The sequence below is a fragment of the Lolium perenne genome, chromosome 5 (assembly GCF_019359855.2).
Source record: "Lolium perenne isolate Kyuss_39 chromosome 5, Kyuss_2.0, whole genome shotgun sequence".
NCBI classification, from domain to species: Eukaryota; Viridiplantae; Streptophyta; class Magnoliopsida; order Poales; family Poaceae; genus Lolium; species Lolium perenne.
This window is the reverse complement of record NC_067248.2, coordinates 161,780,397-161,803,824: the sequence shown is the minus strand read 5'-3', so window position 1 is coordinate 161,803,824 and position 23,428 is coordinate 161,780,397. Positions and strand designations below refer to the sequence as shown.

At 41.6% G+C, this 23,428-nt stretch overlaps 1 protein-coding gene across 1 annotated transcript; it reads right to left on the bottom strand.

The window, feature by feature from the left end:
* Positions 1 to 1,203: 1,203 nt before the first annotated feature.
* LOC127300432 (uncharacterized) lies at positions 1,204 to 14,094 on the bottom strand. Its single transcript, XM_051330537.2, has 11 exons — positions 13,714 to 14,094; positions 12,213 to 12,256; positions 11,184 to 11,289; positions 10,641 to 10,761; positions 9,701 to 10,035; positions 9,498 to 9,602; positions 6,213 to 6,600; positions 5,131 to 5,392; positions 4,583 to 4,735; positions 3,670 to 4,173; positions 1,204 to 2,022 (listed from the first exon to the last, which is right to left on the bottom strand). The coding sequence occupies exons 1-11, from the start codon at positions 13,871 to 13,873 to the stop codon at positions 1,729 to 1,731; spliced, it is 2,472 nt and encodes an 823-aa protein (XP_051186497.1). The 5' UTR covers positions 13,874 to 14,094; the 3' UTR covers positions 1,204 to 1,728.
* Positions 14,095 to 23,428: the final 9,334 nt, after the last annotated feature.

The following is a 23,428-nucleotide window of genomic DNA, read 5'->3' as shown; positions in this document are numbered from 1 at the left end:
ACTGTCATGGGTCCCACTCAAAGAAGAGCAGTTACCCTAGAAATTTGCACATATCCCTAGCATCTGTCTGTCCCAATTGGTCAATCTCCCACAAGGGTTATTTATGTGAAAACTCTCCGTTATTTATAGAGATATTCTATGCTCCAAAAAAATCTCCCTCAATTCGCTAAATCTAACTTTGTTTCTCCATAAATCTTCAGCCAGACTAATATGCACGCATATGTCATTTCTACTCTAGCAAATGTCGATTTTTTTTCAAAGAAAAATGCTTGCAGATGATTCAAGGAGAGGACATGCTTACCGAAACAAGGCCACGGTTTCCATTCGTTGCGGCAGATGGGAGCCATCACCGCCGCAATCAACGCAACCGTTGGTGTCGCATCTATCCCCTCAAACAGTCGTTACATGTTTCGGTCGAGCCATCACCGCCACCGTCACCTTCACGTGCCTCCCTATCCGTCGCCTCCTTTTCCCCTCCCTCGAAAATAACAAAACTATTTGGAACTGAAACAATGTGGGCCATTGCTTAATGGACTAGGTGCAGAGGGATGTGTTGCGTGCAAACTTTCAGGACAGCTGCTCTCCTGCGAGTGAGACCCACATCCACATGTCATCCTCATCAGCGTAACTTTGACGTCAAACCTGGTTTAGATCTAAATTGAGTCCAATGGACAAGTACACAACTAAAAGCCTGCAAACTGCAAGTATAAGGACTAAATCGAGCCACACGCACAGTATAGGGACTACTAGTGTATTTAACTCGGCAAAGAAATCATAGATGCCATACATGTGGAATGAAAGATCATCTCCTACAATGGGACTGGATTTTCAGAAATGGGACTGTGGCCGATCTCCAGGAGATGATCTCTCACAGATACTCCAAATAACTAAACAAAATTTTAGGGAGCATTCTCTCATTTGTCCACCAATTTTATTTGGTGTCTACTATTCTATTTTTCATGCCAGATCTTAGATAAAGTAGCTATCACCACGAACAAATGATACCATTAAACCCATATTCAAAGGTACTTATCCTCGCAACCCCAGATATAGTGGTTGAGTGAGTACCTATATATTAATTTCACGATCTCCATGTTATATTCACAAGCAAATCTCCCTGTTATAGTCTTGGACGATTGGACTTCCAAACGATCAAACCATGATTTTTGTTTGTATAGCAGTATACTGAACCAAGATGCAGAATACGCAAAAGAAATAAGGCTTTGCTGCAACTTAGGATATGGTTTATACCGCTGTTCGTATTACACCCAAGTACAAACAGTACAGACATGTCCTCATAGCACCAAAATTTACTACTTTACATGTAAAGCAGCGGAAAGAATGAAAGTCCCACTAGCTCACTTCCATAACTCCCAAGTCCAAAGTATCTATTACCTCAAGAGGGACGAAACTCGGAACTTTCTCTCAGCAAAACTTAAACCGTAGTGGGGGCAAGGCAAAAGAACGGGTACCTGCGTACACCCTCGTCGTCTAACATAATGGTCAGTTACTGCTACAAATCAAACCAGTGATGGGCACTAGACCATCTGGGAATCTGCAACTCTTCCCTGCAGATCACCCATGCTTGATGATATATACACTCTTGATCAGCCCCCCCTATGCTGAAAACTCTTGAAAACTTCCTTTACCAACACTTTGAGGTATCCAACAAATGACTGCTCTTTTTTCATCCTATGGTGGCTACTCGCAAGAATATACTGCATGTCGTCAATAGTTAGCCCAGTTCATCTGAGCATGTTGCGGCTGCTGATAACCATTGACAGGTGGGCCAACCATTTCAACAGCTCCGGCAATGGTCTGTGGTGGCTGGAACAGTGGATGAACAGCACCTCCAGCAAGAGTCTGTGCTGGGTGGTACATCCCTCCATACGCACCATGACCAGCTTGGGCAGGGGCAAATGCAAGATGCTGCCCCTGTGGAGGCAGACCATAGAACGAGCTAGATTGTAGGGCAGATAGATCCCGTCCAGCTGCAGGAATCCAGACAGCGTTGCCTTCACTCTGGAAAACATACACAAACCAGTAAGAAACAATTATAACAGAGATTTCAGCAAGTCACTGGACCAGTTCATTGGTATAATTTTGTAGTAACAAATATGTTGAATTTAGCGCAAGTAGAATGAACTTGGCGGAAACCATACAACTTTCAAGTGGCTGAATTTAGTTGAACTGAAACACAACAGAACCGAATGAAATCGACTACACATTAAGAAAACTGTAGCGAGCCTACATGTGTTTGAAACAAAAGAAATCCTCTAAATACAAGGAAAATTTGCTGAGTGACAATACAAAATGCGAACTTGAATATGTTTACGAGGTTCCAATATTAGTTACTCCATCCATCCATAAGTAAGTGGCTCAACTTTGTCTAGATGCGGATGTATCTAGATGTATTTTAGTTACAGATACCTCCGTATCTAGAAAAAGTTGAGTCACTTGTTTTATTTAGGACAGAGGGAGTACTATGGTTTAGTAATACTAGCAAGTATACAAAGCTGAATTGTTGTCTTGGAAGTAATGAACTTAACATTTGGCAATCCTATCACATTCTAACCTGACAACCCATGAATTTAGGATGTGAAGAGACATTAGAACGGCAAACTTTAGCAGTGATGGCACTAGCTACCTTCAGGCCCGGCCCAGAGGGCGGGGCAGAGGGGCGGCCGCCCCGGGCCCCCGAGACCAAGGGGCCCCTGGCCAGGTATGGCATAAGCAGTGGGGGTGAGCTCTTGTGGCTGCGCCATTAGAGCTAGTGCAGAGCTCCACTGGTAAGGTTTTAGACGAGGCTGAAGCGTTATGTCTGATGCTTTCTAGTGGGCTAGTGGGCTAGGACTTGGGTCTTTTTTCCCTATCGTTAGCTAGGGGTCTTTTCTCTTTTCATTAGAACTTGAGAGAATTACTTACGTGTGGTCGTTTGGTTTAGATCATGGGCACAACGCACAATATCGATCTTGCATAAAAAACAACAACACGCTGGATTTCAGATCCGAGTAATTGATCTTGGAGTGCCCATCGGGCGGTAGCGGCAGACGTAGATAAGCTTGGCTCACAACCAAGAATCCAGAATTTCAATTGAGATAGTAGTTCAAAAAAAGAAAGAAAATTACAAGGTTATTTCTAGGAACAAGTCTAATTCTCCATCTCATGTGTGTGTGATGCGCAGTTCAACTATTACCTCGACAAGAGTTGAGATGACCCATCGCGCCAACTCTCACACGGTTACACCGAGAGGAGTTCACGGGATAAACAATAAAATTGTTAGTATTGATATATTATCATCACTAAGTTTGCATCTTGGTATGGAGAAGACATTGAACACAATATTTATTAATTACTTGACATCAATACATATTTTTAAATACTTAGTGTCGTAATATTTTATATATTAATTGTTTATGTTTCTATTAAAGGGCCCTGATTTGTTGTTTCGCCCTGGGCCCTCGAAATCTTAGGACCGGGCCTGGCTACCTTATATACAAATAAACCCACAATCTCAGCATTTCCATATATAAATAAATCACCAGACAGGTAGTTCTACTAAAACAATGCCAAAAACATATCTTATATCTTTAGTCATCAATATGGACTTTCAACAAAACAATATATAAAACAGTTGACTTCAGTACAGACTTATGCATGTGTGTGTACCTGCTGCTGTCCAGCAGTATAGATGTTATTTTCTTTGAACTGTGATCCGCTGACATCACCATTCTCTGCCGGAGTTCCGCTTGGCATCACATTATTATTTGTATAGACGGATGGACTAGAACCATATGTTCCGTACGCACCAGGTGCTACAGCATATGTCTGGCTTCCAGTGTTAGCACCAGGTTTATATGCACTGGCCGAGTATTTGACTGGTGGCGCAACAGCTGAACTTACTGGTGGATACATGCTTCCAAGTGGAGGAGCTTGAGGAAAAGCAGCACTGCCCATGAAATGGTGAAGCGCATGTGGCGGAACATAGAACGGTGAGATATACTGATTATATGGGAAAAAGCCTGGTTGATAATGAGGTACATGTACACCAACAGGCTGTCGGAACACAGGAAGAGGTTGTTGTGGAATAGAAATAGAACTTGGTACGACTCCAGGAGCTGGGGTGGCAAGTGAAGTGGGTCCGGATGAAGACAGCACCATTGAGTTGAGTTCCTGTGGTAATCAACATAGAACTGTCAAAAGGATAGACAGGAAAAAAAAGTGCAAGTGGCCTATATGCAAGATGTGATACCTACCCATGCATTACAAAAGTAAAAAAGGCTAACAAATTTACATTGTTTAGTTGTTAAAATAAATTATCTTCACGTTAAGGTTCCTGTTTGAAATTTTGGCATCAGACAGAACATCATTTTTTTACGTATTGGTCTCCAAAAAAAACACTTCGACATATTTTACTGTCAGGATGAAGAGTGGTCAAGTAAATCAATTCAAAACATGATCAAACGTACTACACATTATGAAGACATAAATTATTAGCATTAATTGGCTAAGGTTCCACACTAACAAGCTTAGCAACTGAGAGCGAAAACGCAATGTGATGTAGAAGAGTCTAGATGCAAACCTCTTGAGCCTGGCCAGTTTGAGCAGGTGCAACTGACATGTTCCCAGACTTCACAGCAGCTCCAGGAGCAGTTATTGGGGAGAGATGACAATCAGCATCAACACTTGGCCGGTAAGTATAATAATTCGCAACAAAATCATTTGGCTGTTGCACCTGTATGCACAATTCGGCAGTGTTTATTAGACCTGATGTTGGGTAGCACGGCATTAACATAAAAGATTGGCCAAAGCAAACAAAAATCATATCAGACCAATGGACAAAAAGATTGGCCTATAAAAAGGTCAAGAATGTGAAGCAGATAGAAGTATACTGTGTGCTACAGGAAACAATATTTCCAGCAAGGTTGTGCAATGTAAAATAACTCAACATGTAACGTGTAGTGTACATAGAAAGTTAAAATTATCTAGTGTGATGAAAGTGACTTTTCAGCTATGCATGTTGACACGTTGGGTGAGTGTGTGACACAGGGGGGTCTAAGTAGTCAAACCACTTTCATATGAATGGTAAGTACTGCATGATAAAAGCGTAGTTCAAATAATGTCACGTGCCTGGTATTCAGATGTCTCTAGTAACGGAATCTGATTTCCTTGGGGTTGTGGCACCAACGCATATGATGTGTAAGTATTTTGGGATGAATCTTGGGGCATGTGTGGAGCTGTTGTGTCCTTTGATTGATCAGAATCTGCAGTTTCAGGAGTACTGGACGAATTATCAACCTCTTGACGTGAAATATTATCTGTTATTTCAGCAGTCAGCTGCTGATGACCTGGCTCGGTGGCCGCTTGAACAGTAGAGGATGCACCATGATAACTGCAGTTCAATTACCAAACAAATATTAAGTATGACTGCACACAGGAACTTGAGACAAAAAACACTAGTTATGACACAGGAAATAGCTTCAATCAACGGAACACAAACAGTGAAAAACAAATGTTGGTTCAGAACTTCACTACCTATTATTACCCTGAGATCCATAGAGCAGGCAATCTACAAGAATGTATCGACGCCCAAGCCCAATGTGTACACAAATGAATACATATTCTCTGTCACCCCTCAAAAAGCAAATCCACACTACGGCCCCATTTGGTTCAAAGGATTTTGGGGGAAATGCTACTCAGCAGTAATTCCACCAAGGTTTCCGATGGTTTGGTTGGAGGAGAGATTAACATATAAAATATCATGGTATGGGTTGGCAATTAACATGGTGTACATGACGTACTTAAATGTGGATTGAGAAAATATGCTAATGGAGTTTCGATGCTATTAACATGGAGTACCAAAATGGACAACATCAACTAACCGAGCCTAATGAAAACTCCTTCAAGAAAGTAAGCATTTCTCTGTGTGTATGCCACTAGATCCATATATTCACTATCAACCAGGATTCTATGATCCCTAAAGGAGGAAATATGCAAACATTTCTAGGCACAAAAAAACTACGTCCACAATTAAGTATGAAGAGCATGGAACTGATTCCCATAACAGAACTCAGAAAGATGACAACCATATTCAAAACTAACTAATTTGGACAAATTTTGTTCACTAAACATAAGACTATATTACAGTAGTCAAATATACAGAGTGAACAGTTCAATAACATTGCATAAGGCCAGTAGTCAAAGATACAAACCTAGAGGAGGCAGGTTCTTCCACAGCTTCCTCCACCTCTGGTGAAGATTCATATTCAGGCAGCATGGAGATCTTCGCATTCTCATGTTCATTTGGAAAGCCTGTAGGATGTTCAACACTGGTGCCAAAACTGCCGAAACTGATCCCGTATTTTTCCGACTCTGTGACCTGAAGGTGATCCGGGATAATGACCTGCTGCTTGTCAAATAACTGCATATCACTGAGTTTTTTGTCCATTTCCGAGGAGATATCTTCCTTGTGAACGGAAGTCGACACCAGAACAGACTGTGGAGCATCCTTCACAGTAACAGGTACATCACCATGGGTAACATTTTCAGCTTGGGTGGGTTTGTTCGTTGGTTTTGGCTTCCACTCCTTATTTGGAACAGCTAGATAACAAAAATTGCACTATATTTAATAAAGGAAAGGCAACATTTTCAAAAACAAAGGACTGTTCCTTTCAAGTAATTTACCATGATCTACAAATCTGTTTACAAGTCAAGAATCTGTCTGTTTATAAAGTGGATGGCATAAAGCAAACATAACATAATCTATAAAGTGGAAGATATAAAGCAAACATAACATAATCTATAAGGCTTTCTTTCGTACTAGAGTTTTTGTAGGGATAGTGGGGATAATCCCCTCCAAAATTTAAATCCCCACTTACTTCTAAAAATATGTTTGGTACTAGAGTATTGAGTGGGTTTAATCCCCGCTTATCCCCACCTTTTCTCCAATCTTAGTGTATTTTTCTCAATCGCCAATACTCTACCCCTACCTAGTGGATTGGGGATGGGATTTTGTGGGGATTGGGTGACAGGAGGGGATCACCCAATACTCTAGAGTATTATCCGCACTAATCCCCACAAAAACTCTAGTACCAAACAACGCCTAAAGTGGAGGCTGGAGGGTATAAAGAAAACATAGAAGAAATGAGAGCGAGCGTGAAATGAAGGATATTGAGCTAGATTGTAAGTATAAATTGCTTAATTGTTGCGACTTTATTTGTGAGAGAAACTGTCACTTTCAGGCCTTGTTTGGTACTAGTGTTTTAGTGGGGATTAGTGGGAATAATACTCTAGAGTATTGGGTGAATCTCTGTTGTCACCCAATCCCCACAAAACCCCATCCTCAATCCACTAGGTAGGAGTAGAGTATTGGGGATTGAAAAAATTGCACTAAAATTTGGGAAAAAGTGGGGATAAGTGGGGATTAAACTCGCTCATACTCTAGCACCAAACATGCATTGGGGAAAAGTGGGGATTTAAAGTTTGGAGCGGATTATCCCCACTAATCCCCACTAAAACTCTAGTACCAAACAAGCCCTCACAGTAGAAAGGATTACGCACATCAACTAAGAATTTATGAAGTGACCTACAAATCTGGTTACAGGTCAAGAATCCACTCCCTCCATTCCAATGAATAATGCATAGAAATTTAGTCAAATGTCAGACATCTAAGTTTGACCAATGTTTTAGACAAAATTATGAACATACACTGTACCAAATCAATATCAATATACTCGCCATAAATATATTTTTCATAATGTATTACTTTAGTATTGTAGATGTTGATGTTTTCTTATCTACAGTTGGTCAAACTTAGTAAGGTTTGACTTTTGACTAAATTTATATGCCTTATTAATTGGAACGGAGGTAGTATATTTATAGTGGACGGTATATAGCAAACATAACACAATCTATAAAGTGGAGGTATGCAAACATAGAAGAAATGAGAGTGCGCATGAAATGAAGGATTGAGCAAGGTCGTAAATACTAATTGCTTAATTGTTGTGACTTTATTTTTTGGAAAGAAATTGTCACTCTCAGTAGGAAGGATTATGCGAGTCAAATAAGATCTATTCATGCATCCCTTAGAAAGAAATGTATTCATAACAAAAATCTAGTATTCTGGCTTGCTCTACAGTTAGCCATGAAACAAGCAATAAGCCAGTAACAAGGATCGGTAAGAGCTTCACTGGTCCATGCTTTAGTTCATACTACTAACATGCAAGTTTATTTTGATAAAATTCTGCACGAAGTTTATTTGATAAATTCAGTTCAATCCTAATGGATATGAGATTATGCCAGCGGTTCAACTTAGAAGTCTTGCCTTCATTGACACAAAAGGCCCAGCCCAGTAATTGAAGCCAGATATTCCACATGTGAAAGAGGACGCACAATGATTCTCAAGGGAAACAATACAGAAAAGCCTTCATTCCTTGGTTTTTCACAAGGGGGTGGTTTTGGATGATTCTCAAGGGAAACAATACAGAAAAGCCTTCATTCCTTGGTTTTTCACAAGGGGGTGATTTTGGATGGCTTCAATGAACTACTCTCAAGAAATACTAAATAAACTCTCGATTCATTGTTTGAGAGGTTGCCTCTTTTGCACAAGGGCGTGATTTCGGATGGCTTCAGGATAACTACACTAAACTACTCTCAAGAAATATACTAAATAAACTCTCGATTCATTGTTTGAGAGGTTGAATCTTTTGCACAGGCAAATAGATAGATTCCCTCATGAGAATAAATCGCACCTTTATAAAAAAACAGGATAGTATCCTTTATTGAATATCTTATACTCAAGTCGGATAATTAAGGTGCATAACAACTCAGACGACTGACTCAGACATCTCCAATATAACTATGGTAAAACTAGCAACTTGGAGTGTGCACTGACTCAGACATCTCCAATATAACTATGGTAAAAACTAGCAACTGGGAGTGTGCCAATGGGGCTGCAAATGTCGCCTTAGACCTCCTTGATCACACAACAGATTAGTAAGTGAAAATATAGTGCTATCAATGATCTAACAGACTAACAGTAAATTATAAATCAAAATATAATCATGGTAGATGCACTTGGATGTTTTGAATTAGTCAACAGCGTCTATAGATGGAAATTTTAAGGTTTAGATGACAGCTTTGATCAGATGGGTATTATGATGACTTCATATTATTTTCACTAAATCTTATGAGCCTTTTTTAGAGAGCGTGCAAAAACATTTTCACATCTTATTATTTATAGAGAAAATGCAACCATACAACCCTTAGCGCATATTCTAGAATAATTTGGGCCTGAAAGCTTAATTTCATGTCAATTTTTTATAATCTCCCACAAAGTAGAAATGGTAGGCAGATGCAGATGTAATAGCTGCATTTGCAGCAATAACAATGTTATAACCTCACGATTTAGAGAACTTGTAGCGATAGTTCTCGAGCTGTTCTCCAATAAGTTATAGAGTACTGGGCTTACATGTTGGATTTCAGAATTTGACAAGTACCTTTTTGCGAGCCACCTGGCTGTTGTGAACGGCTACTGTAGCTAGACGATGGCCTACTACCAGATGGTAGCACAGTAGGTGATGAAACAGAAGGTTGAGATGTGTCTAGACATACGAAAATGTGTTAATAACATAACAAGGACAAGAGAAATGTGGTTTACTGGTTCTAACTGAAACGAGTGCATTTAAATATGAAAGTTTACCTTTCAGAACTGCTGGTACATCATCAGAAGACAACCCTGCTGCCCGCTGACTTCTGGAAGCATGTTTGTTGGCAATGGTCTCACATTGGCTGTGGGCTTCAAGTGATGGAGTAAGCACTGAGTCTGCAATGGAAGTACACACTCCTGCTTTGGATGGTGGTGGCAGTGTAGACGTTTGGCTTACATGTGAAACTAAGCCCACAACCTCTTCTGGGGTACTTTTAAGATCTGCCGGTCCTTTTGAATCTGAAGATGGCAAATGGCTACCAGAAAGAGAATTTTTCGCCATGGCAGCAGGAGTTTGTGATGGACCATTGGATAACCCACCTGACAAACTGGCAAAAGGTCAGTTGCGTATAAAATAGTTGCATCAGGACATGACTTCCTGTTGTGCACAATAATTCTTAATGGCACTCAGATGCACTTGCTCACGTTAATGAAGACTATTGCAAATTTCAGAAAAATGTGGGAAAGTTTTCACATCTGCATTGTATGATTATATGTGCACAAACAAAAGGTCATGGCAAAATATGTCCCTTTGTGACCTGTACAAAACAAATGTAGACACATGATTGTTATATTGGTCATTCATCTCCTGTTTCTTTTGAAAGAGTAGCAGATGGACATATGAACAGTTTTTTGCCAGTTTTAGAAGTGGCAATTGCTTTTTTCAATATAAATCTGAATGTCATACGTTTAACAAGCAATGTCATCCGTTTTTCATCTCCACATACCAAGTGATCCAAGAAAACTTGAAATATTAAGATACTAGGTTGCAACAACAAAACTATAGAAATAGAGCCTGTTGTATTAAACAGGCTGGAGATCCATATAAATAGAGCCTGTTGTATTACAAAGCCAGGAGACACAAATACAAGGACAGCGCAGAGAACTTGATGAACAAGAACTGTTTAATAGCTTTCCTTTCCAATATAAATACCTTACGGAAGTTGGTGTCTTCGTGGCTGTGATTGGGTTGACAGCTGAAGAGCTACTGCACTTATCCATGCTCGGATTCACGTCAATTTCCTTTCCAGCAAGAGCATTTCTCCCTGTGCTGTCTGTAGAACCAAGAAATTTTAGTACATGTAATGCAAGAATTATTTCTTATAAAATAGTTCTCACTACTGGGCTACTTCTAAGTGGATACAGCATGATACATGAATTTATCATGTCAAGAGGAATATGCAATCCTATTCATTGTACAAATGCACATTTACAGATTAGTAAGTTGCACTAACAAAATGAAATGGCAACAGCAGTCGTAGGTCCTGACTATATACAACTTCCATCAGCAGAACAAAATCATCAGATCATCCATATGTTCTAGGATAAAGTATAAAAGCAGATCTTCAAAGAAAAATACTCCCTCTGATTCCTTTTAATTGACTCGGATTTAGTACAAGCTTCATGTACAGTTCTACCATTATATACTCCATCCAATCTCTTTTAACTGTTAAAACAGAGAGTAATGCAAGCATACCACTAGAATTGCTTGATTGGCGTGCTGAATAGTTCCCACGGCCACCCTTTCCACCTCGCCCCTGCGTCCCAGATCTCCATCGCGGATCAGCAGATTCTTTGTTGCCCTGTAAGGCAAAGAAAAAGGTTATTTTAGCACCTGTCAACAGAAATGGAAACTCAGATAGCAACTATCAGGCCGTTCCATATTATAAGACATTTTGGCAAACTAATTTGATTTGCCAAAACGTCTTATAATATGAAACAGAGGGAGTAGTATATATGAATATGATATCTTATATGCCCATGTGAGTACTGAAGTACCTAAAAATTATGACAAATTCAGTTGACTAATAGTGCAATTTAGAGAGCAATAATAGAAGTATAGAACTCCACATCCGTAAACAAAACGAAAGGTACAAAGACATTATTTATGAAAATACCAAAAGGAGGGGCGAAATCGAGCAACGTAGCAGAACATTTCTGGTAGACCGGATCACCCGTGAAATCTGTATGTAGCTGTCTCCCTATTGTAGCACTATATTTTGCACAACACACTTTTACCAAACCATAAGCACAATGCTGGATCAAACTTATGAATTAAAATTACTGCTGATATGCAATTCAACCACCTCTACAACATAGATTTGTGTCACTCTTAAGACACAACACAGTTCAAACATAAGATGAATGAACGGATAAGCTTATAAATGAAAAATAAGTTGTTTACAAATTAACAGCCTGCCACATTTCTAGTTCCTTGTTGAATATGTATTATCAAGTGTTGTGCCAGCCTGTTCAGCAAACAAATGGCAATTATGTCATGTTGGCTCATGCCCCAGCCCCAATATAAACTTATTTAAAACTAGCTCTCATCGCCATTATCTTGCAATGACATACAATCTAATAACAGAACCTTGATAGTGCAAATGGACTGTATTTGGCCAATTTAGAGCTTTATTAGAGGTCATAAAAGAAAGACCAGATAAGGATAAGTGCGAAAAATGGCACGGTAACTGTACAGGGGTCAAAGCAGGTAGAGCCCCCTTACCTCCTTTTTCTTGTCACGCTTTCTTTTCACCTCATGGAAGGTATCTGAAAGAACCAAAGATTTTATTAGGGTGCATTAGTACTTAAAGATCTAACATCAAAAGTGCAACAACAAATGAAGTAAACATTGGTGATATATGACATGACATGCAGTGAAGCACAAAAGGATAAATCAAACAATCCATTGTTTCTGTTTACCTCAACGTATCGCCAGAGAATAAGAAATGTTCGAATCAAAACTCACCACATATAATAACATAAGCTTTTCTTACAGAGAAAAGGCTAGAATTTGATGTTTGGCAGTTCTGACGTGGAAAGCTAAAAAAAAAAGAGTGAAGTTGAAACTAACTCTAGTAACTAGGCTTGGGAGGAAGTCATGTTACAAGACATCCATTCTATCGATCAACTGCAAGCGCGGTGACTACAACGATCTGTTACTTCTGTTCAGTTTGCCTCAACATAATCACCACTCTCCAGGGAACAAGATATATGAATGATCCATTCCCCACATAAAGAAAACTCATGTTCTTAAGGCGAAAAGACTAGATTTAAGTCTTTGCGGTTTAAAAAAAAAGTTAGGTTGAGGCTAACTCCACAAGCTATGCCTCAAACAAAGTCATGTTACCATGAGTCCAACACATCCTTCTTGACCATGAAAATATAATGGATAACTAGAATCTTTGAAACTATGTCCCTGTGTAAACTCCAGTATTCCAAAGAGACCCCCAAGTTGTTGTAGTCCTGAAGATCTAAACAATCATAATGAAGAAACACAAACGAACGACGCTTTTATATGACCATAAACTAAGTGAAAGAAGAGTCAGGCCCTGTTTGTCGGGTTCCTACTCAACTTAGCGCAAATAGCACAAGAAATGCACAGAAGGATTTCAACACCTAGCTGCAGAAACCACTGGCCCATCTACCGCAGGAAAGAACAGCAGAAGCGAACTGCACTATCCATCCCTCATGTCAAAGATAACACCATGACCTGTGTTGCTATCAACTCAGATCCAGGAAGCACCAACAAACATACTACTCTGCTATTATCCTCCAGGACAGGATATCATACTTCCATTAGAGATGAGATAAGACATATAAACCATAAGCCGGGCATTCCCTGCAAATATTTCTAGCGCCAGCAGCAACCCTAGAGAAGAAACTAACGGAATCCAATAGAGGACACAAACCCTGCGACATGATTTAACCAAGCTCTACCCATTTACGTTCTACCCCACGACAGGATCTTACAATGACTACACATCAAACAGAAGAGGGAAGGGCAACACAAACCCTAGACCCACCCGAACCCGGACCAACCAGGCGCGCGTCAAATCATGGGCCAGTCCCCCGAGGCACACTACGCATAATCGCGCATCATGTCCTCCTCGCAGACCTAGGGGAAGCCCCATTTCCCGGCGCTAACACCGAGCGCGCCGCCGCCGCATGCAGAACCGAATCGAACGGAATCGGGCCGGGGTGGGGTGGGGTAGGAGGGGGATTACCTTGGTGGAGGAGCTTCTGCGCGGTCTCGTTGGGATCCATGTCGCATTCGCGGAGCGCGGCGTAGACCTCGTCGTCGGTGTGGTTCCCCGCGATCTCCTTGATGTTCTGGATTGTCCGCCGCACCGCCGCCGGGATCGAAACCCTAGCCGCCGCCGCCATCGCCTCCTCCTGCTGCCGCTGCTCCTCCTGGCCGCCGCCGCCGCCTCCGCCGCCGCAACCCTTTCGCTGCGGTGCCGGGGTTGGAGCTCGGTCCCGCACGGAGGAAGGCGAGAAAGGGGCGGACGCGAATCCCGAGGCGGGGAGCAGAGCGGAGGAGGGAAAGGAGGAGAGAGAGGCGAACAAAGGTGGGGGGGAGGGAGAGAGAGATTTGTCGGAGGGTTTTGTGGGCGAGCAAACGAAAGGAAAGAATGTGAATGTGTGCGTGCGTGCCCTTGTGCTGTGTCTTCTCTTGTGTGTGTGGGGCGGCGGCACCGGCACCACACCGGACGGACCAGCAGCTCGCAGAAACACTCGGAAATTTTGCTTTGCTTTTTGATGATTCTGTTTCGGAAAATAAAAAATTTGCTTTGTTTCTTTCTCTTTCTGGCACTCCGTTTTCAGCATTCGGGCCTGCCACGCTACGGATTTTTTAGCGAACTATGATCTATATTTGTTTTTTTAGTGAACTTATTAATTTATTATTCATGTCATGCATCTAACTGCAATGTTGGTGCCAACGTAATACACTCAAGTTGCAATGATAGACAGGGTATAGGATGATGTCATGGCTAGCCTTGCGAGAGCTATGATTGTTCTAATTTCTTTATGTCGTTCAAATGCTAATGTTGCTATGTGACTAGGAGTTGTTGAAAAAATTATGCAGAACAGAGGCGTGCTTGCACTTCATTAAATTTGTTTTTGAAATTATACTTTAACTTATTTGCTTGTTGGAATGGGTCTATGTGATTCATGTAGAAGCCAATGCGAGATGATATACTTCATCTTGCATCATTAAGACGGTTGGCAAATTGATAGTGCAACACATACCATGCGGCAACATGGTTATATATCACAATTCACAAAGTATTGGTATCTCTAGGAAAATCAAATGTATCGGTTTAAACCACCGTTCAAAGTTAGCACGGTTCTCACAAAGTATTGGTATCTCTAGGGAAATCAAATGTATCGGTTTAAACCACCGTTCAAAGTTAGCACGGTTCATCATGTGTACAAGCATGGTTTCTGCTCAGGTGGATGAGGACATATGTCATGGATGCAAGTATCCATCAAGAAATTTCTTAGGACATGTGATGAGGTGGAGGAAAGAGAAAGTTGAAAAAAAAGGTTTGCCTTCTCTTAATTAAGAGACCTCTCTCACCACAAATTAGAACACCTCCTTGGTAGAGATAAGATTAAAAATTTACCCAATGTACATCATTTTTATTGTTATATCTAGATTACGTGGCAGGATTAAGATAAGATAGTCTTATCAACCACTTTACATGCCCTTACGGTGTGAAGTAAAATATTTTAGATGTAAATAGTTTGGAAAGTCGGCACTTCGAAGTCAGATGCCAAGATTCATAAGGCCACTTAGTGTGCATAGTACCATACAATAATACCACAATTAGTGGTGCAAAGTGGCAGTGTGTATATTAGAATATCAGATATTCATATTTAATAAACTGCAAATGGATGTAGAAATAGTTGCATCCAATGTTGAGGAAATCGCTTATCGGGGTCAACTCGGTCGGCTGATGATTAGCGATTAATAGGCAAATCGGCCGATTAATCGGGCGATAAATGAGTTAATCGGACGATAAATGAGTTTATCGGCTAATCGGTGACCACTGAATAGGTATTAATTGGGCGATTAATCGTTGAATCTGACGATTTTTTGAAACAGTGGTTACATCTCAATTAGAAGAGAAATGGATGTGAAAAAGTGGATATGAAGGTAGATATATTCATACCACAAAAATAAGCTTGCCGAATGATACGTCTCCGACGTATCGATAATTTCTTATGTTCCATGCCACATTATTGATGTTATCTACATGTTTTATGCACACTTTATGTCATATTCGTGCATTTTTTGGAACTAACCTATTAACAAGATGCCGAAGTGCCGATTCTTTGTTTCTGCTGTTTTTGGTTTCAGAAATCCTAGTAACGAAATATTCTCGGAATTGGACGAAATCAACGCCCAGGGTCCTATTTTGCCACGAAGCTTCCAGAAGTCCGAAGAGGAGACGAAGAGGGGCCACGAGGGGGCCACACCCTAGGGCGGCGCGGCCCCCCCCCCCCCTTGGCCGCGCGGCCCTGTGGTGTGGGGCCCCCGTGCCGCCTCTTGACCTGCCCTTCCGCCTACAAATAGCCTCCGTCGCGAAACCCCCAGTACCGAGAGCCACGATACGGAAAACCTTCCAGAGACGCCGCCGCCGCCGATCCCATCTCGGGATCCAGAGATCACCTCCGGCACCCTGCCGGAGAGGGGATTCATCTCCCGGAGGACTCTACGCCGCCATGGTCGCCTCCGGTGTGATGTGTGAGTAGTCTACCCCTGGACTATGGGTCCATAGCAGTAGCTAGATGGTTGTCTTCTCCCCATTGTGCTATCATTGTCGGATCTTGTGAGCTGCCTAACATGATCAAGATCATCTATCTGTAATTCTATATGTTGCGTTTGTTGGGATCCGATGAATAGAGAATACTTGTTATGTTGATTATCAAAGTTATATCTATGTGTTGTTTATGATCTTGCATGCTCTCCGTTACTAGTAGATGCTCTGGCCAAGTAGATGCTTGTAACTCCAAGAGGGAGTACTTATGCTCGATAGTGGGTTCATGCTGCATTGACACCAGGACGGTGACAGAAAGTTCTAAGGTTGTGTTGTGCTGTTGCCACTAGGGATAAAACATTGATGCTATGTCTAAAGATGTAGTTGTTGATTACATTACGCACCATACTTAATGCAATTGTCTGTTGCTTTGCAACTTAACACAGGAGGGGTTCGGATGATAACTTTGAAGGTGGACTTTTTAGGCATAGATGCGATTGGATGGCGGTCTATGTACTTTATCGTAATGCCCAATTAAATCTCACTATACTCATCATGATATGTATGTGCATGGTCATGCCCTCTTTATTTGTCAATTGCCCAAGCGTAATTTGTTCACCCAACATGCTGTTTATCTTATGGGAGAGACACCTCTAGTGAATCGTGGACCCGGTCCAATTCTCTTTCTTGAAATACAATCTCTTTGCAATACTTGTTCTCATTTTCTGCAAACAATCATCTTCCACACAATACGGTTAATCCTTTGTTACAGCAAGCCGGTGAGATTGACAACCTCACCGTTTCGTTGGGGCAAAGTACTTTGGTTGTGTTGTGCGGGTTCCACGTTGGCGCCGGAATCCACAGTGTTGCGCCGCACTACATCCCGCCGCCATCAACCTTCAACGTGCTTCTTGGCTCCTACTGGTTCGATAACCTTGGTTTCATACTGAGGGAAACTTGCCGCTGTACGCATCACACATTCCTCTTGGGGTTCCCAACGGACGCGTGTTGAACGCGTATCAAGCAGCTTTTTTCTGGCGCCGTTGCCGGGGAGATCAAGACACGCTGCAAGGGGAGTCTCCACTTCTCAATCTCTTTACTTTGTTTTTGTCTTGCTTAGTTTTATTTACTACTTTGTTTGCTGCACTAAATCAAAATACAAAAAAATTAGTTGCTAGTTTTACTTTATTTGCTATCTTGTTTGCTATATCAAAAACACACAAAAATTAGTTACTTGCATTTACTTTACTTGATTCATCATGTTTCCTTTTAATTTTACCACAAAAGACATACCGGTAGGACGTGGGTCTATAGTTGGGAGAAATAATATAGAAGAATTCTTCAATTATGTTAGTACCATTGAAAATTTTGAAGATAGACACTTGGTAGACCTTGCGCCTACTTATGAAATTGCTGCTGCGCATTTAGTTCGCCTGTTGGAAACTAAATTTGTTAATCTTAATCCTATAATCCAACACATGTTTCTCACACTTGGTGATATGGAAGAAGGGGAAAAGAAAGATTTTGTTTTAGAAACCCTTCTTAGAGAATTTGGTGGTCTAGCAAGAGAAGCTAGAAAGGTCTTTGCTAAATTTAATATGCTTGGTTCGCATACTAATTTTGTTAGTCTCCTTGAAAAGATGGACATGGATAGAATAAGATACACTAATAATATTGATGATGGTGGGGAGATCAAAGCACCAATACCATGTAAACTCTTAGCTATGAATGATGCACTAGAAAATAACTATGCTTGGCTTGTTCCTGAAAATTTGTTTGATGAGAGTAGCACGCCTAAGACTAATGAAAAGGGAAATGCTAAAACTTATGTATCTAATATACTATGCCTGGTTGAGAAAAATCCACACCCCGCTGTAGAAGTACCACCCTTCGATAATACTTGATACACACTTTCTGCGCCTAGCTGAAAGGCGTTAAAGAAAAGCGCTTATGGGAGACAACCCATGTTTTTACCTACAGTACTTTTTTTTTATTTTGTGTCTTGGAAGTTGTTTACTACTGTAGCAACCTCTCTTTATCTTAGTTTTGAGTTTTGTTGTGCCAAGTAAAGTCTTTGATAGTAAAGTAAGTACTAGATTTGGATTACTGCGCAGTTTCAGATTTCTTTGCTGTCACGAATCTGGGTCTACCTCCCTGTAGGTAGCTCAGAAAATTAAGCCAATTTACGTGCATGATCCTCAGATATGTACGCAACTTTCATTCAATTTGGGCATTTTCATTTGAGCAAGTCTGGTACCATTTTAAAATTCTTCAATACGAACTGTTCTGTTTTGGCAGATTCTGCCTTTTATTTCGCATTGCCTCTTTTGCTATGTTGGATGAATTTCTTTGATCCATTAATGTCCAGTAGCTTTATGCAATGTCCAGAAGTGTTAAGAATGATTGTGTCACCTCTGAATATGTTAATTTTTATTGTGCACTAACCCTCTAATGAGTTGTTTCGAGTTTGGTGTGGAGGAAGTTTTCAAGGATCAAGAGAGGAGTATGATGCAACATGATCAAGGAGAGTGAAAGCTCTAAGCTTGGGGATGCCCCGGTGGTTCACCCCTGCATATATCAAGAAGACTCAAGCGTCTAAGCTTGGGGATGCCCAAGGCATCCCCTTCTTCATCGACAACATTATCAGGTTCCTCCCCTGAAACTATATTTTTATTCCATCACATCTTATGTGCTTTGCTTGGAGCGTCGGTTTGTTTTTGTTTTTTGTTTTGTTTGAATAAAATGGATCCTAGCATTCACTTTATGGGAGAGAGACACGCTCCGCTGTAGCATATGGACAAGTATGTCCTTGGTTTCTACTCATAGTATTCATGGCGAAGTTTCTCCTTCGTTAAATTGTTATATGGTTGGAATTGGAAAATGATACATGTAGTAATTGCTATTAATGTCTTGGGTAATGTGATACTTGGCAATTGTTGTGCTCATGATTAAGCTCTTGCATCATATACTTTGCACCCATTAATGAAGAAATACATAGAGCATGCTATAATTTGGTTTGCATATTTGGTTTCTCTAAGGTCTAGATAATTTCTAGTATTGAGTTTGAACAACAAGGAAGACGGTGTAGAGTCTTATAATGTTTTCAATATGTCTTTTATGTGAGTTTTGCTGCACCGGTTCATCCTTGTGTTTGTTTCAAATAAGCCTTGCTAGCCTAAACCTTGTATCGAGAGGGAATACTTCTCATGCATCCAAAATACTTGAGCCAACCACTATGCCATTTGTGTCCACCATACCTACCTACTACATGGTATTTTCCGCCATTCCAAAGTAAATTGCTTGAGTGCTACCTTGAAAATTCCATCATTCACCTTTGCAATATATAGCTCATGGGACAAATAGCTTAAAAACTATTGTGGTATTGAATATGTAATTATGCACTTTATCTCTTATTAAGTTGCTTGTTGTGCGATAACCATGTTCACTGGGGACGCCATCAACTACTCTTTGTTGAATTTCATGTGAGTTGCTATGCATGTCCGTCTTGTCTGAAGTAAGAGAGATCTACCACCTTATGGTTAAGCATGCATATTGTTAGAGAAGAACATTGGGCCGCTAACTAAAGCCATGATCCATGGTGGAAGTTTCAGTTTTGGACATATATCCTCAATCTCAAATGAGAAAATTATTAATTGTTGTTACATGCTTATGCATAAAAGAGGAGTCCATTATCTGTTGTCTATGTTGTCCCGGTATGGATGTCTAAGTTGAGAATAATCAATAGCGAGAAATCCAATGCGAGCTTTCTCCTTAGACCTTTGTACAGGCGGCATAGAGGTACCCCTTTGTGACACTTGGTAAAAACATGTGCATTGTGATGATCCGGTAGTCCAAGCTAATTAGGATAAGGTGCGGGCACTATTAGTACACTATGCATGAGGCTTGCAACTTATAAGATATAATTTACATGATACATATGCTTTATTACTACCGTTGACAAAATTGTTTCATGTTTTCAAAATCAAAGCTCTAGCACAAATATAGCAATCGATGCTTTTCCTCTATGGAGGACCATTCTTTTACTTTCAATGTTGAGTCAGTTCACCTATTTCTCTCCACCTTAAGAAGCAAACACTTGTGTGAACTGTGCATTGATTCCTACATACTTGCTTATTGCACTTATTATATTACTCTATGTTGACAATATCCATGAGATATACATGTTATGAGTTGAAAGCAACCGCTGAAACTTAATCTTCCTTTGTGTTGCTTCAATGCCTTTACTTTGAATTATTGCTTTATGAGTTAACTCTTATGCGAGACTTATTGATGCTTGTCTTGAAGTGCTATTCATGAAAAGTCTTTGCTATATGATTCACTTGTTTACTCATGTCATATACATTGTTTTGATCGCTGCATTCACTACATATGCTTTACAAATAGTATGATCAAGATTATGATGGCATATCACTCCAGAAATTATCTGTGTTATCGTTTTACCTGCTCGGGACGAGCAGAACTAAGCAGGGATGCTGATACGTCTCCGACGTATCGATAATTTCTTATGTTCCATGCCACATTATTGATGTTATCTACATGTTTTATGCACACTTTATGTCATATTCGTGCATTTTTTGGAACTAACCTATTAACAAGATGCCGAAGTGCCGATTCTTTGTTTTTTTGCTGTTTTTGGTTTCAGAAATCCTAGTAACGAAATATTCTCGGAATTGGACGAAATCAACGCCCGGGGTCCTATTTTGCCACGAAGCTTCCGTAAGTCCGAAGAGGAGACGAAGAGGGGCCACGAGGGGGCCACACCCTAGGGCGGCGCGGCCCCCCCCCTTGGCCGCGCGGCCCTGTGGTGTGGGGCCCCCGTGCCGCCTCTTGACCTGCCCTTCCGCCTACAAATAGCCTCCATCGCGAAACCCCCAGTACCGAGAGCCACGATACGGAAAACCTTCCAGAGACGCCGCCGCCGCCGATCCCATCTCGGGGGATCCAGGAGATCACCTCCGGCACCCTGCCGGAGAGGGGATTCATCTCCCGGAGGACTCTACGCCGCCATGGTCGCCTCCGGTGTGATGTGTGAGTAGTCTACCCCTGGACTATGGGTCCATAGCAGTAGCTAGATGGTTGTCTTCTCCCCATTGTGCTATCATTGTCGGATCTTGTGAGCTGCCTAACATGATCAAGATCATCTATCTGTAATTCTATATGTTGCGTTTGTTGGGATCCGATGAATAGAGAATACTTGTTATGTTGATTATCAAAGTTATATCTATGTGTTGTTTATGATCTTGCATGCTCTCCGTTACTAGTAGATGCTCTGGCCAAGTAGATGCTTGTAACTCCAAGAGGGAGTATTTATGCTCGATAGTGGGTTCATGCCTGCATTGACACAGGACGATGTGAAAGTTCTAAGGTTGTGTTGTGCTGTTGCCACTAGGGATAAAACATTGATGCTATGTCTAAGGATGTAGTTGTTGATTACATTACGCACCATACTTACTGCAATTGTCTGTTGCTTTGCAACTTAATACTGGAGGGGGTTCGGATGATAACCTGAAGGTGGACTTTTTAGGCATAGATGCAGTTGGATGGCGGTCTATGTACTTTGTCGTAATGCTCAATTAAATCTCACTATACTCATCATGATATGTATGTGCATGGTCATGCCCTCTTTATTTGTCAATTGCCCAACTGTAATTTGTTCACCCAACATGCTGTTTATCTTATGGAAGAGACACCTCTAGTGAACTGTGGACCCCGGTCCAATTCTCTTTACTGAAATACAATCTCTTTGCAATACTTGTTCTACTGTTTTCTGCAAACAATCATCTTCCACACAATACGGTTAATCCTTTGTTACAGCAAGCCGGTGAGATTGACAACCTCACTGTTTCGTTGGGGCAAAGTACTTTGGTTGTGTTGTGCAGGTTCCACGTTGGCGCCGGAATCCCTGGTGTTGCGCCGCACTACATCCCGCCGCCATCAACCTTCAACGTGCTTCTTGGCTCCTACTGGTTCGATAACCTTGGTTTCATACTGAGGGAAACTTGCCGCTGTACGCATCACACCTTCCTCTTGGGGTTCCCAACGGACGCGTGTTGAACGCGTATCACCGAATTTCAGTAATCTTAGCAATACTTGGCATTTATCCGACCTAGAAAATTGCATATTAATACCCAAGCAATTTTTACCCACTCCGCTAGCGATTCGCTCGCCAAGTACATTATGTCTTCCAACTAGCATAAGACATAGGAGGAAGATGGCGAACCTAAGAGGGAAGGCGGCAACCTAGGCCAGACCTTTCCCCTCCACGGCAGAAGCTAATAGCAAGTCAAAGACGGGATCAAGCAAGAACAAAGGAGGAAAGGAAAATCACTTAATTAGTAAGGAAGGATTGCACGACAAGGGAGGACAACTGTGCTTGCTCTTGCTCTAATTGGAGGCCCAGGGTGGCGTGTCGACACTCGACGTTACTTCCCTAGTTCAAAGTATAGGTGGGCCCTTGTTGGAGTTGGTCGCTCGAATCCCCAAGCCAGCTAGCCCACGCATGAAGGTCCCTCAAGCCACCAAAGGACGAAGCGTCTTGATCAAGGATATCAAGGGCTTGTGAAATCTCCACCTTGAACGAAGAAGCTTGTGCGTCGATCTGAGAAGCACACCGAAGAGGAACCTGTCCAGCCTCCTCCCTCAAGACGCCTGCCTCCTTAGTAGCGGCTAGCAAGTGCTCCTCCAGCCTATCATTCTCCGCCTTCAGCACCTATAACGTCTCTTGAAGCTCTCTCGCTTCTTCCAGGGAAGGAGGACCCATGGGAGTTCCGTTCATAGTCTTCCTCGGAGAAGACATGTGGGAGTGATACTCCTCCGTAATCAGACGTGATTCAGCCGCCCCGCACTAGAAGAGAAGAGCACGCCAAGTGTTAGAATCCGATAGGCCTTCTTGCCTCTCGAGGGAAGGCATCCACCTTCTGATCAGATGAAAGCAGAGGATATCAATACCTTCTAAGCTTGATGCCAAGGATAAGTGGTTCGCACGCATGAAGCAACGCAGCTAGCCACCTCTAGAGAAAGGTCCTCGGTGGAAGGAGACCGGTCTGGGGGGCATAACTCGGAGAGCAGTTTCTCCCGGGCCAGGGGGAAGCCCGACTCAAAGGTACCGGATACTGATGTTTACGCACGCTTCTATTCTTGTAGACAGTGTTGG

Bases quoted from the DNA above. Each gene is read 5' to 3' on its own strand.
- LOC127300432 (XM_051330537.2), bottom strand. From the start codon at position 13,873: ATGGCGGCGGCGGCTAGGGTTTCGATCCCGGCGGCGGTGCGGCGGACA. The intron at 5,393-6,212 runs GTTTGTATCTTT...ATTGAACTGCAG, and splicing joins GAAGAACCTGCCTCCTCTAG to TTATCATGGTGCATCCTCTA. The intron at 2,023-3,669 runs GTACACACACAT...TATGTTTTCCAG, and splicing joins ATACTGCTGGACAGCAGCAG to AGTGAAGGCAACGCTGTCTG.